Source organism: Elgaria multicarinata, chromosome 5 (genome assembly GCF_023053635.1).
Source record: "Elgaria multicarinata webbii isolate HBS135686 ecotype San Diego chromosome 5, rElgMul1.1.pri, whole genome shotgun sequence".
Taxonomy (NCBI): Eukaryota; Metazoa; Chordata; class Lepidosauria; order Squamata; family Anguidae; genus Elgaria; species Elgaria multicarinata.
The window spans coordinates 68,867,730-68,884,595 of record NC_086175.1 but is presented as its reverse complement, the minus strand read 5'-3'; the positions used below and the strand labels follow the sequence as shown (position 1 = coordinate 68,884,595).

General features: G+C 38.6%; 1 protein-coding gene across 1 annotated transcript in view; it reads left to right on the top strand.

The window, feature by feature from the left end:
- The window catches only part of TRAPPC10 (trafficking protein particle complex subunit 10), a 50,629-nt gene extending 39,667 nt beyond the window's left edge, over nt 1–10,962 (top strand). Inside the window, exons 15-23 of the mRNA XM_063126566.1 lie at nt 646–787; nt 1,878–2,036; nt 3,858–4,081; nt 4,666–4,766; nt 5,231–5,357; nt 6,976–7,146; nt 8,147–8,324; nt 8,444–8,638; nt 9,806–10,962. Coding sequence (XP_062982636.1) covers nt 646–787; nt 1,878–2,036; nt 3,858–4,081; nt 4,666–4,766; nt 5,231–5,357; nt 6,976–7,146; nt 8,147–8,324; nt 8,444–8,638; nt 9,806–10,044 — 1,536 coding nt within the window. The 3' untranslated portion in view covers nt 10,045–10,962. The remainder of the gene's footprint in view (nt 1–645; nt 788–1,877; nt 2,037–3,857; nt 4,082–4,665; nt 4,767–5,230; nt 5,358–6,975; nt 7,147–8,146; nt 8,325–8,443; nt 8,639–9,805) is intronic.
- Nucleotides 10,963–16,866: the final 5,904 nt, after the last annotated feature.

Genomic DNA, 16,866 nt, shown 5'->3' with positions numbered 1-16,866 from the left:
AGACAAGTATACCTTAACAGCATAGCTGAGAACAATTGTTGTTTAGGAGTTAGGCACAAATTTGGATAAATATATGTATTTATGCCACAAAACAGGCTGCTTTCTAGGAAACTTGAATTATCTGCACTTCACTATTTTTGAAGCAAATTAGCAACATCTCCCTTTTTGTGTAAATGTTGTGGACAGTAGAAATATATATATAGCTTCCAATTTCACTCTCATACACTTTTTTTTTGCAGCATGATAATTCCAAGGATGTGTGTTGACAACGTGCAAGTCCATGTTTCTCTCCTCTTCTCTCTGTCTTGATCTCTGCTCTATGTATTATATATTATTTCTTCTTTTTGTTCTTCTTCTTCATCATCATCATCAATTTATACCCCACCTTTTAGGGAGGAAATAAGACAGAATCTTAATTTAATAAAAGCACCCTGGAAGCTCCCCTACATAAAAATATGGGACATACCATATGGACATGATTGACAGTCATTAACTTTTAAAATCAGGATGCAGCCTATTTTGTGTAATTATATGCTGTGTCAATATTAAGATTTTTTTTAAAGCATATGTTCTGTCAGGTGGCTTTCTTGTAGAAATCTTGAAGTCATTCTCAAAGATAAATATATATTTTTAAACTCCTCATAGGGCAAAGAACCTGGGACATATACACTCAGGCAGTTATGCATTTCAGTGGGCAAAATGCAGTTTGCCCTTCCTCATATTTACCCAATTGTGCAGTATGATGTCTACTCTCAGGAGCCACAGCTAAAAGTGGAACCAAGTTCTGGTAGGTAAATTCATTAGAAGCTGTACTTGGTTATTTCTCTTCCTATGTATCAAAACTAGCTATTGCCCAATTTTAACTATGTGGGGAGAGTTGTGAACTAATTTGGAAGACTAAATTCTGTGTAATTAGTTGCAACAGGAGCTGTATATATAAATGCTTAATATTTTGAAATTAATTTTTAATGTAATGTATTTGCTGTGTAGAACCGTGACAGTTTAACTGAAGGGTAGCCTAGATATATCTTTAAATAAATGTAATCAACTAATAAATATAATCAGATGTGGTATGCTCATAATCTTGCCAAGCTGCTGCTAATAATTTGGGTAATTAGGCACCAATGTACTGGTTGCTTTGGAGGTAAAAGCTTATTTTAGTGAGGCTAGGGGGACCTTTCAGTTGACTGCATTGCCAGTTAAATGGAACCACATTTCATTTTAGATAGCTTCCTACAATATCCAATGCAATATCTGAGCATATCCAGGATATGAAACATAGGCCTTAGCTAGACCTAAGGTTTATCCCGGGATCATCCCAGGGTCATCCCTGCCTGCTCCCGGGATCCCCTGTGTGTAATTTACATGAACAGGGATGACCCTGGGACGATCCCGGGATAAACCTTAGGTCTAGCTAAGGCCATAGTTAAATCTGTGGTGTGCCTTGCCTCCCTTTTCTTAGTTGTAGGGAGTTTATTTGAGCTGTTTTAGTACTTGAAGCTATTTGGCTTTTCAATCTTAAACATCTTAAAGAGGGAGGATCTTGAAATGTGGCCTGGGTTGTGCAGCCATTGAGTCGTTTGTGAGGTTGCACAGTTTAATCCACTGAATTTGAAAAGCTTTTATACAATTACATGATAAGCAAAAGTAATGTTGGGAGGGTAGGGTTTTAGATTTTTTGAAGTGAATTTGGCATAATGATTGATACTGATATTTTAAAAAGTTGACCAATGTGGTCAGAAAGGGATTGTGAGTTTGTTCAGAAAAGCCTATTTATAAGTGATTTCTTGGCTTTATTAACTTACTGTAGCTGTTCCGAGACAACAGAATTAACAGTTTTTCTCTTTACCACCACCATCTTGTATTTTTTTTTCTAGACAGCCTTTTGGCAGGAATTCCTCAGAAGGTACAGTTTACAGTCACTACTGGCCATTACACCATAAAGAATGGAGATGCCCTACAGCTAAGTAACGCTGATGCCATGCCAGTCTTGTACCATCCAGAGAGCAAAGCTGTGATTTACTCAAACACCAAGGGTATGCAGTTTGGGTATTTTAGTATTTTGGAGAAGAAGTGATTCCTGCAACCAAGATATAAAAAATACAGACAAGCAGAAAATTGTAGGTGTTAAAGCATAGCAACCTATTTTACAATAACATCTTAAATCTGTAATTACTATAGATTTAAGATGTTAAAGCAAGTTGCTATAACTTGTTTAGGCTTCTAATGACAATTCTGGGCCACATTATCCAGAAATATGGTACAATGTAGTATGTTGCTAGAGTAAAACTACTTCTGGTGTTTTGCTTCTCCTTTCTCTTCTCTGCACAGCACATGGTTTAAAAAAACACAATAGGAAAATTACCCTTGGAAACAGTCTCTTGCCTTAGCAATTCCAAGCAGAGATGTCATCTGTTTGGTATGAGAGTTCCCAATAAGTAAACTGCTTCAAATATTCATGTACTGTTTTTTTCCAATGATGTTTCCCTAATGGCAGGTCTTATGTCAAATCCTCCTGAGTTTTTTTTAAAAAAAAAAAATCAAAAAAATCTGCAGACTTTGTCAGTTTGTTTAGCTGTACAGAGCTGCTAATGGGAAATCACTTAAGGAATTTCTGCATGTTGTGCATGTGAGCCTCTGGATTGCACCGAAAGTATTAGATTGATATGGATATATTTACATAATGATGCTGTTCAATGGCCCAAACGTTGCATTTATTTATTTATTACATTTCTATACCGCCCAATAGCCGGAGCTCTCTGGGCGGTTCACAAAAATTAAAAACATTCAAAGTATAAAACAGCAGTATAAAACAGTATTATGTTGGCCTTGAAGAGAAGAACATGATGCAAACTTTTTATAAGTGGCTTAGTGCAGACATAACAACAAGTCATAGTTTGTGGTAACCATACTTTAAACTCCAAACAGGAATTTAGGGTGTGATCCTATGTGTTGCGCCCTCATTAGATGGAGGCCTCTGATCTTGGAGGCTCCTGAGTAGCCAGTGTCCTGCTAGGCTACTGCCAGCAGTGTGGGAGGAGTAACGGATGCAGTTTTTACGTCTCCATCCTCCTTTTTTTCCCTTCCTCTAGACAGGCCACTGAACCATCTAGAGGAGGGATGGGGACGGCGAGTCCATAGGATTCCCCATATCCTTGCCTCTCCCTTCCCCTTTGGAATAACCCTTTTTGACCTCTTCAAGGTCATACAGGGCTGCTTTTGCGACTTCGGAGAACAGCCATTGGGATTTATTCTGCGGCTGCAAGGGAGGCAGGGGAAGGATCAGATTCCAGAGTCCCCCCTTCCAAGGTTGTAGCAGTGTTTATGAACCTCAGGGAGGAATTCCAGAGAATCCTATGGATGCTCTCTTGGAAACATAGGGTTGCTCTCTTATTTATTAATTTATATCTCCTCTTTCTGCCAAAGAATGGCACTTAAGACAGATTTCTATTCCAGATATAATGTAAACCATAGATTGTGGCTTCCCTCTTCATTCACCTTCCCTAAGAATCTCCAGATGATATCTCAAACAGCCCCCAAGGATGGAATAATGTCAAAAAACAGGGTGGCTTGTTCAGATGCAATGCCAGACCAGTTTGCACAAAACATAGCTTGAAAACAACCTCAGCCCATAGCATGAGATCTAATTTTGGTGGCCATTTGCAAACCTGATTTGTCAGATACTATTGGTTCAGATTTTTCAAACTGGTTTGGCTTTAGATCCGAACACCCTTCTTTAACGCTGATTATTCATACTACTTCCTTCTGAAATGCAACCTTCAAACGTTTTTTCCTGGAGAATACCATGTGAAAGGATGGTTTTAAATTATGGAAATTTATATTTCATGCAATTGTAGAAAAAACATCAGAAGCATCACTAACGATCCAGTCATCTGAGAAAATCACAAGCATCAGCTTACCAATGGCTCCTGCTTATCATGTGATTGCCTTTGAGCTCGAAGTTTTGTACTTACCATCAACCCCAATATGTATGATGGAAAATGAGAATCTAGTTAGTAAAGAGCTAGAGAAAAAAGAGAATGAGACATCTTACAGTTGCATGGCTACAATTGACCAAAAGGTAAGCATGAATAAGGGTTTTTAATTTTAAGGACTTGTTTTGGTTTGAAAATACCAAAATGGTTAACTAAATATGTTGTCAATAATATTTAATGTTCCTGTTATGAATGTTGGTTACCTTTTGGGTGTTGAATTTCATGCTGCAGCGCAAGTTTTCTGTCAAAAGTGTATTTATATTTTAAGGATTCTCCTCTATAGCTTTTTGGTCCATCAGAGTGATGATGAAATAGTACAGTTTCTGCACTATTCTGGGTAAATCACTTTAAAACGTTTTTGTTGTTGTTGAAATACACAAACATCACTTCCTGAAAAGAAAAGTCTTCAAATGATTTGCAAGCCTCCTGTTCCAGCTTGCTTGCTATAAAGCATTTTTCACAATCTATGGTGTATGGAGACTATAGAGTGGCAGGACAATAATCCTGTATCAAAAAGGCCCTGGTTGTTGTCTTTTTAATTGATTTGCTGTATTCTTCTCCTCCTCCCCTTTAAAAAGTTACACTACTTGAGAAATATTGCAGCTGTGTGAAATTAGAAAGGTAAAGTTTTAATAATATCCCACATAATTTTATTCTGTCTTTCCTACAGGTAACCATTGATTGTCCATGGTCAATTTATTCCACTATTATTGCACTTACATTCAGTATACCCTTTAAGGCAAAACATTCCTTATTATCGGCAGGCAAAAGGTAACCTACTCAAGGTCTCTTTCCCATTCCATGATAATGGCATCGCTTATCGTAGCTACAGTTTAATACAATATGAATGGGCAAGGAATTTTTAAAATATTGCTTCACCCAAACCTGGCCTGTGTTCTCTCTTTTGTGGTATATGCTGCAATCCTATACCCACTTACCTGAAAATAAACCCCATTGAATTCAATGGGACCTGGTTCTGAGTGGATATATAAAGTTGGGCTATCAATTTTATATAGTAGGGTATGAGGGCCTAGCCTAAGAACACAATCCAGACATTGTGTGCAGAATTATTGGTTAATTTAAATGTAAATTAGCATGACTAAACAGTAATTTGAATAGAGACTTGCTATTTTCTGACTTTTTAAAGCCTCTTGCGGCAAAAAATATAGTCAAAATGCTTATCAGAGTTCATATCTCTTTGCAATATTAAAATGGTTTTTTCCCTTTATTTTTAGGAAATATATACAGATTTGTGTGCAGAACATGTCAGAAATCTGTTTTGAGTTATCTGACAGTAGTCTCAAAAGTTCTGGGAGTTGCACAGATTTAAATCTTGAACCACTTAATTCCAAAGCTGAACAGGTAAAATGTTTCAAGTTCATTTATTTCTTGTACGCTTGTAGAATAAGAAGCATAAACTGGAATTCAACTCTCTGTACTCCAACATAACAACTTGCTTTCTGAAAAAAGTTGCAGTACCAAGGTACATGGCTTTTATAAGAGAGCTAGCAGAGCTGAAAGCCTGTTCTGAAAACTGAATTATTACTGTGATGCCTGAACTCTTTTGGAAGGAAGGGATAGGCTCCCAAGAGCCCTTTATGCATGTCTAAGGTGTTTTCATACAGGCATGGATATATTGCTGATTTTGTCTCAGACCTGTAGTTCCTTGAGCAACTTCAAATGCTGTTTTGGCAGTATGAGGGATTGTGGTAGGAATAGGGTTCTGGAAAGATCCTTGCCAAGATTTTTTTAAAGAGCAGGGCAGCTCAGGATAGTCTTTTTATTTGAATCCTAATGGTTGCAAATCTGTTGCTGGTTACTTGAATTACAACTTACTTTGGCTTTCTTATTACCTAAGATTTTGTAAAGCTACCTTACAAGTCAGTAAATCCAACTTCAAGTAGTAAATGGGAAGCCTGGTAGTAATGGCATACATGGTAAAGCATTGCCATAATTGTGAGACTGAAATTCTGCACTTGAATCTCCAAATAATATGACCAAAATGACAAAATCTGTGATTAATGTATACAAACTAAGCACTTTTGCATTTTCTATACAACTTGTAAAATGTGCTCTTTCAGTTCTGACTTTTTGGATTCTTATTGCTGGGAACAAAGAAAAAACCATGAATGGGCATGCAAGGGGATAGCTTGTGAAGAATAGGGAGGAAGGAATATCAGTGTTCTTAAGTTTTTACGTACTATGTTTATATATCACCTTTTTGCCAATGTACAGAAGGTGGATTATAGGTTAAAATAATGGTGTACAATCGAAAAGCTAAAATACAAAAGAAGGGCAAAGGGAAATGATACATTCAGGCACTAAATCCAGCACAAAAAATGATGGAAAGCCATTGCAGGAGACAGTTCTAGAAGATGGGAGTCACATGGCAGTTCCTCCCAGTATAGTTGATAAAGGGGGTCTCATTGCTTCTCTCTCTGATGCAGTCAAATAAAAACCAGAGTTGTTGGGCAACTCTGGCAAGTAATTGTGGATTACACAACATGGTAAGTAATTGTGGATTAATTAACTCCTGATTAGACCTGCTGAGTGCGGCTGCCGCTTTGAATATGCGACCTCCAACCAGGGCCATTGGGATTGCAGTGTGTCATGTGAAATCAACCACTGTGAATTAATTGAGGGCTAAACAACCTACACTTAACTCAACTACTAATCAAGGATTAAGTGTAGATTGCTTAACCCACATTAGCCTGTTGTGTCATGAGAACTGGATCATTTTATTTTCCCTGCAACCATGCTTAAGTTGATTTAGCCTGTTTTATTTACATGTCTTAACATAAAGCAATTATTTGTAACAGTAGTTTGATGTCTTGAAAAGTATAAAAAAGCTAAGAAAGCCTCCATTTTTCATGGCATATCATAAAATAATTCTATTTCATTCTTTGCTAGCTGGCACCAGGTTTGCTACTGACAAATTTAATTCATAGTTATTGTACTGATTAAAAACTCTCCTTTGCAGCACATCTACAGCAAGCAAGCAGTATTTTTTGTCTGGGAACTAAAATGGACACAAGAACTTCCCTCATCCTTGCAGTGCCAGTTTTCAATGAGCTTTTGTTCAGCTCCCTCTGAAGAGCACTCGCTTTCTCTGAAGCCGTACACTTATGAATTTCAGTTGGAAAACTTTTTTGTAAGTTACTGGTCCCTTAATATAGAATAACTGAACTGGATTTGGTCAAGGAGACAAATTTAAGAAATGCATATTAAAATCTGTATAGGAAAAGGTGTTTTTAATTGCAATAGTGGAACACAGTAAGGACTGGCTTGTGCTTTGCACTTGCCACAGTGTGGCCTGTTGAAACAGTTGCTGCTTGGCAAGTGAATCTAGCTGTAACTTCAGCATCTAGAGGGGCTTATCTGTGGATTGCCAGAATCTTGAGATATCCACATTGCTGAACTTTTTGATGGTGGCTTGTGATGGTGTAGAGACTCCTCTGAGCTAAGCGATTCTAGATGTTACAGCCGCAGGCCCTGTTCGCACGTCATGGCAGCCCTACCAGCAGGAGGCTCTTGTGTCGTGCTGGGTGCCTGTAGGCACCTGGCTTACCGTGGCTTGTCATGTTGTGTGAACCCAGGCAACAGGGTTGTTTCAGGATTGAACAACCCTCAAATAACCCTAAAACAAGCCATGGGTTATTTAAGGTTGTTTGATCTTCAAATAACCCCTTCCTCCTGTGTTTGCATGGCATAATAACCCACAGCAAACTAGGTGCCTTCAGGCGCCATGCAAAATGGCACCTAGCAGCACCTGGCCCAATACAACAGCCTCCATGGGTAAATAAAGCCATAGTGGGCTGTCATGTCCACTGAATCAGGTCATAATCTGGAGAACTTGCCATGTGAGGCTGATTCGGGCAGCTATCATGTATTTAGTTATCAGTTTTAAGATAGATGAATACATAACTGGAAAAACAATGAAATAACTTTTACAACACATTATTGAATTTCAGGATTTTCCCCTTAGGTTTTGCAGCTTGATTCTATTTTTTTGCAAAGTTATAGGGTAGCAACTCTCTCCTACCTTTTCCATCTGTTTTCAGTTAGATTCTTTCCTGATCAGTTTACATTGTATGGAAAAGATGCATATTCCATATGTGTATTGACCATGAATATCATTGTGCTCCTGCCAGACATTATATAATGTGAAAGCTGAGATTTCTCCACCAGTGGGGACAGAATATTGTAAAACAGGCTCGCTCTGCTCTTTGGAGGTGTCAATAACCCGCCTTTCAGATCTCCTGGATGTGGATAAAGATGAAGCATTAACAGAATCTGATGGATACTGTACGACAAAACTAATGTATGAAGGTAGGCATAGTGGTTGGATTTTATGGTATTGTGTTTATGGTGGTATAAATGCAAATAAGTACGTGAAAAAGAGGTTTCAGTCACTGTTCACGTTTAATACCATTTTCTCTTTATTTCAGTTGTAGACAACAGTAGTAACTGGGCAGTCTGTGGGAAGAGCTCAGGGGTAATATCTATGCCAGTAGCAGTTCAAGCAACTCACAAAGTACACATGGAAGTAATGCCACTGTTTGCTGGATACCTCCCCTTTCCTGACGTTAGACTATTTAAATACCTCCCTCATCATTCGGCTCACTCTATGCAGCTTGATGCTGGTAAGAACGTATTCATTTAAAAGTTATGTGAGAAATGTCCAGCATAAAATCACAGAAACTTTTTTCTATGTATAGCTCATTATTATTATTTATTTATTTATTTATTTATTTGTATCCCGCCTTTTGCCCAATACCATTAAACTATTAAAATCCTGCGTACGTATTCAGCAGTTTATTTAGATGCTCATCTCATCTCTTCTCAAAATGTGGTAGGCATTTTCAATTGAGCACATGGGGAAAAAACTTTGTAAACCTATGGTCTGCAAGCGGTTGCCCAACTGCTTGCACAAAGGAAGATTTAGTTGGGTTCTCCTCTTGCGCATAGTTTGGGACTTGGTTCCAGCTAGCGCTAGGTAATTTTCACTAACATAATGACAGTGTTGGATAATACCCCTTGGGTTCTTATATTTAACATCAGTTAAATCCAAGTCATGGCAGACTTCAGTAACAGGAAACAGCTGTTTGTGATTAAATTTCAAAAGCAATATGCCTTGGCTCCTTGAATTGCCATACTTTAAAGGCTGGAATAGAACCCTTTATTCTGATGACAGATGCATTGTGCACAATTGTGTCCTTGGATGCTACCAATACTTTTATGTTTGGGACTGGCAAATACTTGAATGATGATCTAACAGTTCCTTGTACGTGTGGGAGTTCCAGTAAGTGCACAGAAATCTATACTAGGCCTAATAACTAGGGTTTTCCCATTCACTGCCAGTCCTTTATTTACTGCATTTAGATACTTTCCTTTGCCAAGGCACTTGGCATTATACTAAGAAAAAAAGAGAGACAAAAGACGAAACAATAGAACAGCAGAATTGCTCTTGCCTTGGGTCCATTCAGGAACTGTTAGCACGAGCTCCCTGACATGGGCTTCTCTTTCTGCCTCCTCTTCGAAACACCCAAGTCCTTAGGTGTGAGAAGGTGGGTGCCCCCAGCTGGGCACTCTCCAGCAATTGGCGTTTTTTTCAGGAGTTGACGGCATGTGTTTCCTGGCCTAGGCTTTTCTTCAGAGCACACTTTAGTTGATTTTAAGTGGTACTGTAAATAATAAATGATGCAAGGAGGTCTGCCTTTTGCAGTTGGCATTGAGAGTGAGTAAATTGATTGTATTTACACTGCAGATGCGCATAGACTAAAGCATTGCACTTTTTTGTTTTTAAACAGATAGCTGGATTGAAAATGATAACCTCTCTGTGGACAAAAATATGGACGATCAAGCAGACAGCAGTAGCATAAAGAGCAGGGGCAGCATACATTCAGCAGCCAGTGCAGAGCACAAAGGTCTGCCAATGCCCCGGCTGCAGTCGTTCTCTCCTGGGCAGGTCTTCAACTCCAGCTCTGGCATGCAAATCCTTGTCATTCCCAGCAAGGATGATCATATTCTGGAGGTCAATATCACATGACAGCTCTCTGTAAATGTGTATAGACATGCACATGAGACTTGAATATGAATGCACTTTAAGGGATCACAACCTGATTGTTCTTCATTGAACCATTCTAGCGCTACCAAGGCCCAGGCAACTTGACCCTTACTGGCCCTGGAAGTCTCAGACAATTGTACCAATTTAAATGTACAGTGATGCTTGTGTTGGCTAGTTTATATTGCTACATTAGGGTGTTTGTGTAAAATGAATTTTGAGGTTTTTCTCCATCATCCTGCTGGTGAAATAAAAGATGCTTACTGCGGTTGGTTCTTTAATTTGAGCAGCTTCCTGAACTGCATTTTCTTTGGGAGTAATTCGGTTTCTGTTCAAAGAACATTTCAGGTTGGCATACAATATAAGCCTTGCAGTGTGGCTGTTAATGACTGAGTGTGTGACTTTTTAGTCACACAATAGTCTGGTTTCCTGGACCAGGATAACTTTCCAAATTTCTGTATAATAGAGTGAGTGATTCTTAATCCCACAGGTATTTACAATATTTTAAATAATATGTATATATATTTTCTTGAAGACTTAACTTCTTCTGTGCCTTGGGATATATGAAATTTATTAGCCCACTAGCACTCTTGAATTCATACCATATAGCGAGCCATTACTTAAACTCACTGGGGAAATACACACAAGCACCCCCTTCTCTTGATGCAAGTAGTGAAGTGGCACGTAAGTGGTTAAGTTAGGAGTAAACACTCACTGGACAATTCCCCCCACCGAAGACTGATATTGAAGTGATTAGAAGTTACTATATTGAGTCTGACTAGCTTTTTATTCTATATTTCACTTAATATTTTTAAAACCAAAGTTTGTTTCTTTCCCCGGTCCCAACTACTGTTAACTTATTATGGACTGCAGAGCCATATATATATATATATATATATATATATATATATATATATATATATGCACCTTATTCTAGAATAATCTGAGAAGCAGCAAACAAAGGCAATGGTTGTAGAGAGCCTTACTTGACTGTTTTTCCAGTCTGTTACGGGAAAATTTAAGGTCCTAGTTGAACTTCTGGTCCAGCAAACTGCAGTTATACCATACCAATTGATTATTTTTCAGTTGTAAGTTTACTGTACAAATGATTATTTTAAAAAGTCTAAACTAAACTAACTGATATGTCTGTGTATAATTTGCTCCAGAAATCAAGGATAAAATAAATGTGTTTTTATTGGTGTAAAAGTCGAAGCTTGTAAATAAGTCTAGTATGTAGAACCTTTTCCAGTTCTCAGAAACTATGTATTTTTGTATATAAGCATTTCTCTAAAATTCACTGCTACAATCCTAGCTGCTATTCACTCCTGTTATTAGCTTACACAGTTATTTTCTTCTTGCAACGTATGTAGTCTCTTAGTCTCTGTCATATGAACAAACTTTGCAGGAGCAATTGAGAATCCTTAGTGGTTTCCATAGGTTTTTAAGGCCCTGGATACAGCAGACAATAGGAAACCAAAATCCAAATCCTTCAAAGTATTAGTCCTTGCGTGTTGTATGTATTCCAGCATTGTGCATCTCTGTTCATTCTTGATTACTTTTTTCCTATATTAAGAGTGATTGACGTTTATTTTTAGAGGAAGCATGTTAAATGGTTCCAATACATTTTCCAGTAGTTACTCATTTTGAAATTTAAAATAACAACTGAACTTGTTTTAAATTACTTTTTTTTTCTTCCTGGACTAGAAACTTGAACTTGTATTTCAAAACTTTCTTTTTTTATGCTCATGAAATTATCACTTGAGGTTTGCTGTCTCTTTGTTTGTAATTTGCTTTAATTTACTTAGGAAAAAATAGTGCAAGACTACAAACATTTTTCAGTAAAATTGCCTGTCTTTACCTTTTTCTTTTACTTATAAGGATTAATGAGACTACACAATGTCGATATGTACATACTACAGTTTTCCATTGAAACTAAACTGGAAGTCGTCCTTAAACATTGAACACTTGTAAACCAAGGTTTCAATATAAAAATGCATTTGGAACATCATGAACAACCTGACTTCTTGTGAAAATTCCAAAAACAAGATAGGGTTTTATTAGCAGTTACTATGGATATGTTTTCTCTGGTTTGGTTTTAGAACAGCGTAAGAGTTTCATGTTTATGCTGAAATGATGACGTTCACTAAACTACAACAGATGTGTAATCTAACACTACTTGAGGGGATACTTGTGTACAGAAGGGAAAGGGTAAAGATGGGTAAAGATGTAAATTACTCAATTTGGAATGTATATCTAAAATTATGAATTATCCTATTTATAGATATATTTCAAGCTTGTAAATACGTCAAATGGGTTAAAGGAGTACAATTTTTGTGAATTTCACAGGTTTGTGACTGGAAAAATTAACTCCTACTCTGGAAATTGTTGAACTTAATGTGACACGTGGTATTTCCTACCTGCAGTTCTGTACAATCCTATTATGGTCCATAGAGGATTAAATATAGGAAAGCAAATAGGAGAGAGAGGATATCCAGAAACACTATTACCCAATTTTATTTCTGATTTAAAGTGGTGCCATGAAACTTAGGAAATAAACTGTCTATAAAAACACAGAAGCAGTGGATAAAGTGAATAAAAATATTGAATATTTTAAAACATTTTTTACGGTTCTTCTGACATTCAACCTTTGTGTATATGTTACTTCATTTGAGATTTCTGGGTATTAGGAGGCCTTAAATCTGTAAGCTGGGCTAATGGTCAGTTATTTCAGGCAGCTTTTCTATTAGTAGCATCTGCTATGTCTCCCTATTAATTTCTCACACAAGATCAAGCTGAGCTGCAAGAGTACCAAGCTACCTTAAGGTAATTAACTTAAATGTGGTGCATGAGACTTAACCCTTGAATTTGCCTTATCTCCTTTAGGGAGAAACATTATTCTCCCATGGAATTTGTTGGTGTCTTGCAAAACTAGATACCAAACTATCATTTGATATGTCTATGTTTCATAGTTTTGGAAAGCATACATTATAGTAATCCCTGGTCTATGGAGCCATTGCAGATGAATCTTGGGGACTGGCTTACAGTAGCTCTTTTAAATTAGTGTGCACAGCTCACGTTGTGATGAACCTTTTGTGTGAAGTGAGGGTTAATCATAAAAGCATAATGTGGAGTTGCTAAAGGCTATCCTATCATCGTAATAACTTACTGATTTCAATGCATTTCCTGCTTTTCCCCATGGCCTCAAAGTGGCATACAGCAGTTTTTCCTAAATATGAATAGATCTCTCCCCTACGGGCTCACAATCTAAGCCAACAAAGAGGATGGAGGAATGAAACGTCAAATTAAAACATATTCATGAGGGGTAGCTATGCTAGTCTGTTACAGCAAAATCTTTTTTGTTTCTGGGAATCCATAGGTTTTTTGGTTTTTTTTACAGTTCTTGGGTTTCAATTTCTTGAAATATGAAATTCCTAATTGCACAACTGTGGATTTCGTTTTTTGTTTTTCTCATGGACTAGCATGGCTACTTTGTTTTGAGTAGTTTGCTTTTTAAATTACCAAAATTAGAAACACAGTTACAGGTAAGCAACCTATCATTTTTTTCTCTAGATCCGTAAATTGGAACTAGCTTCAGGGTGGATAAAGCAGGTTGCAGCTCTTTAAGGAATGAATCTCCAACCCTAGATAATGCTTACTTCTAAGTAAACATGTTTAGGATTACACAGTAAATTTTATATGCTCCTGAATATGTTCCCCATCCCAGTTGTTTCCCTACCCCACATAATTTTGGGTATAATCTCAGTTAACTTTTCCCACCCAACAGGCTGGCCAAAAGACAATTTATTGCATCAGGCAGAGCAGTAAATTGCACTTCCCCCAATCCTTACAGCAGTGAAGATGCATAGTGGTACTCAAAGCCAGTCAAGCTGTTTGGACCCCTGAGGCAGGAAATCCTACAAGTACCTCTCCTCCTGGCAGTGAAAATACAATCATAATAAAGATGGAATAATTTGCTGCTTTTTCATGACATCCCGCAGTTGCCCCAGACTCTAAAAGATGTGGGTGGGTGTACGTGTCTTCAAAGGTCCCTATCACTTAAGGACATCCCTATTTGTAAAAATGGGTGTATGGACAGGGGAAAGGAGGGCATTAGATTTCGGGGGTGGGGGGAGAGGAATCTCAAGAGGGAAAGCAAATGTGGGCAAAAAGCTAGCTAGTCCAGGGTGATCAGATGGAACAGAAATTGTCAGGCCTCCTATACCTTTATTTCAGCAAGTACCATTTGTTTCCAATTAACATAAAGAGCAACATCTTTCAAAATAACTTTCTGCTCAGTGTACCCCTGTCCATGAAGCTTATGATGCCACAGTAAATTTGTGAGTCTTTAAGGTCCCACAAAGCATTGTGTCTTTTGAACACAAAAGGGAAAGAAACCCCTATCCTCCCACATGTATTCAGCTTTCTCTAGCCTAGTGCAAGCCTCTGATGCCAAGGAGGAGGACCATCACTCACTAGGTTGCCCACATGGATCATCCAAAAAGTAGGTTCACTCCAAAAAGGAGATTGTAGAGTCAAGGAGTTCCAGATGCAAGCAAGCCAGGATAAGCCACAGAGATAGTCATTACCCTGCTCCAAATTCAAATACTGCTCCTCATTCAAACCCTTTTTGCCAGCAAACCCACTCATGCTTTCCCCCAAGGTAATGGGTCTGGACCATATTGGAGGAAGAACAGATGAAGACGTCCTCTGGCAGTCCGTTTGATATGTGATCACCCAGCACACCTGCTCTTCTCTTTTTCAGGGCTTCACTGCCTACAATGGCTCAGGGCACAAAGGCAATTGTCCAGGCAGGTCTCTGCAGTGTCAGGCACACACTGAGAATACCAGGTGACAATGGTGATGTTAGGCAATTTTGGACTCTGGAATTAATGAAAATAATGAGTGGGTTATGGAAGGAAAGGTGGCAACCTCTCCACTTTAGAAGGTAGGTACCTTCAGGTTACATTCCCTAGTAGTCTGCCCAGGGAGTAAGCCCCTAGGTCTCCTAGCATCTGCAAGGCTACTGAGTTCAGAGGGAAGAAGTAGGCCATTCGGACAACTTTAAAGATTCAGGACACAGTTCAGAAGATCCAGGGCCCATGTGCAGGTGCCCCTCATTACAATGCCTATGCCCTGAAGTATTTTCAGATAATAAGTGCTGAAAATTGGCCTTCTGTAGAGACATAGAATATAGAACCGGTCAATTTTGCCCTTAAATGCTACCTACACTATATTTTCTGCAAACATTCATTCAGTAATATGGGAGACTGCCATTTCCAGGCCATTGAAATTTTGGCAAGTGTTAACAGATACCAGATCCAAATTTGGTCTGGGTGCACAAAATTATTCAGAGACCCAAACGGTGTAATACACTCTGGACAAAACCGGTGTAAAACTTACAATACATAGCCCTCAGGGGAAAATGTCTAGAGTTTGATCCCTTTTCAATCCTAAAGGACTACAGGAGGAAGGGAGGTTTGTAGGAGGCTGAGAAAACACCAGGACAAAGCAATAGTGAGTGGTCCCCAAACTTTTTGAGTCAGTGGGTACATTTTGGACTTTGAGAAAGTGTCATGAGCTAGCCTTGTCCATTCACAAACCTTGTCCATTCACAAAATGGCTGCCATGGTGGGCTTGGGGGGGGGGGCGGAGTCACAAAACATTCAGTTCCCAGAAGGCAAACTAGTGAGGCTAAAGAAAAGTAGTTTGCCCAAGAACTTAAGTCCAAGGTAGAGGTGGGGTCCAAGTGCTAAAACACAAAAACATTCTTTATGCACTGTATGAAGAAGTACTTCCTTTTATCTGTCCTGAATCTCCCACAAATCAGCTTCATGTGATGACCCCGGGTTCTAGTGTTATGGGTGAGGGAGAAAAATGTCTCCCTATCCACATTCTCCATACCATGCATAATTTTGTACACGTCTATCATGTCTTCCCTTAGCCACCGTTTTTTCAAGCTAAACCCTAGCAGTTATAACCTTCCCTCTTAGGGAAGATGCTCCAGGCCTCGATTGTTTTAGCTGCTCGTTTCTGCACTTCCTCAAATATCTTGTTTAGGTGTGGTGACCAGAACTGTTCACAGTATTCGAAGTGTGATCACGCCATAGATTTGTATGATACTGGCAGTTCTATTCTGAATTTATTCTCTGTTGGGTGGTGTTTATACTCTTTCCTCACCCGAGAGGAAGGAGACCGTGGATTCAAGCTTACTCCCTCACGCTGCTGTAAAGATAAGTTCTTACACCAAGTAGGTTAATAGGAGTATAGCTTTACTTTTCAGCATTGGCAATAGAACAACATACAATTCTTTACATTGCATATTTGGATTGCATAGTTCTTTTCCCTTTCTTCTGAGAACTTTTAAACCATCTTTCCTACCAGCAATTAGTCTCTGGGAGTTTCATTTTTCAGACCTTTTGCTTTGAAGCTTTCCTCCCGTGCCAGCCAAACGATGCAGTATCAGCAACTTTGTTTCCAACTCCTTCTGCAGCAATTTTCATTCACCAATTAGTTCCTTTCATCAATTCTTTTCCTCCTTCCGACCCCCTCCTACCAACTGTTTAAGACACTCCCTTTTTAAACTGTTAGCAAACTGACATCAATTAACTCAGGTGTTTCTTGCCTTCATTACAGTTGTTGTTGTTGTTCATTCGTTCAGTCGTTTCCGACTCTTCGTGACTTCATGGACCAGCCCACGCCAGAGCTTTCTGTCGGCTGTCGCCACACCTAGCTCCCTCAAGGTCAAGTCTGTCACCTCCAGAATATCATCCATCCATCTTGCCCTTGGTCGGCCCCTCTTCCTTTTGC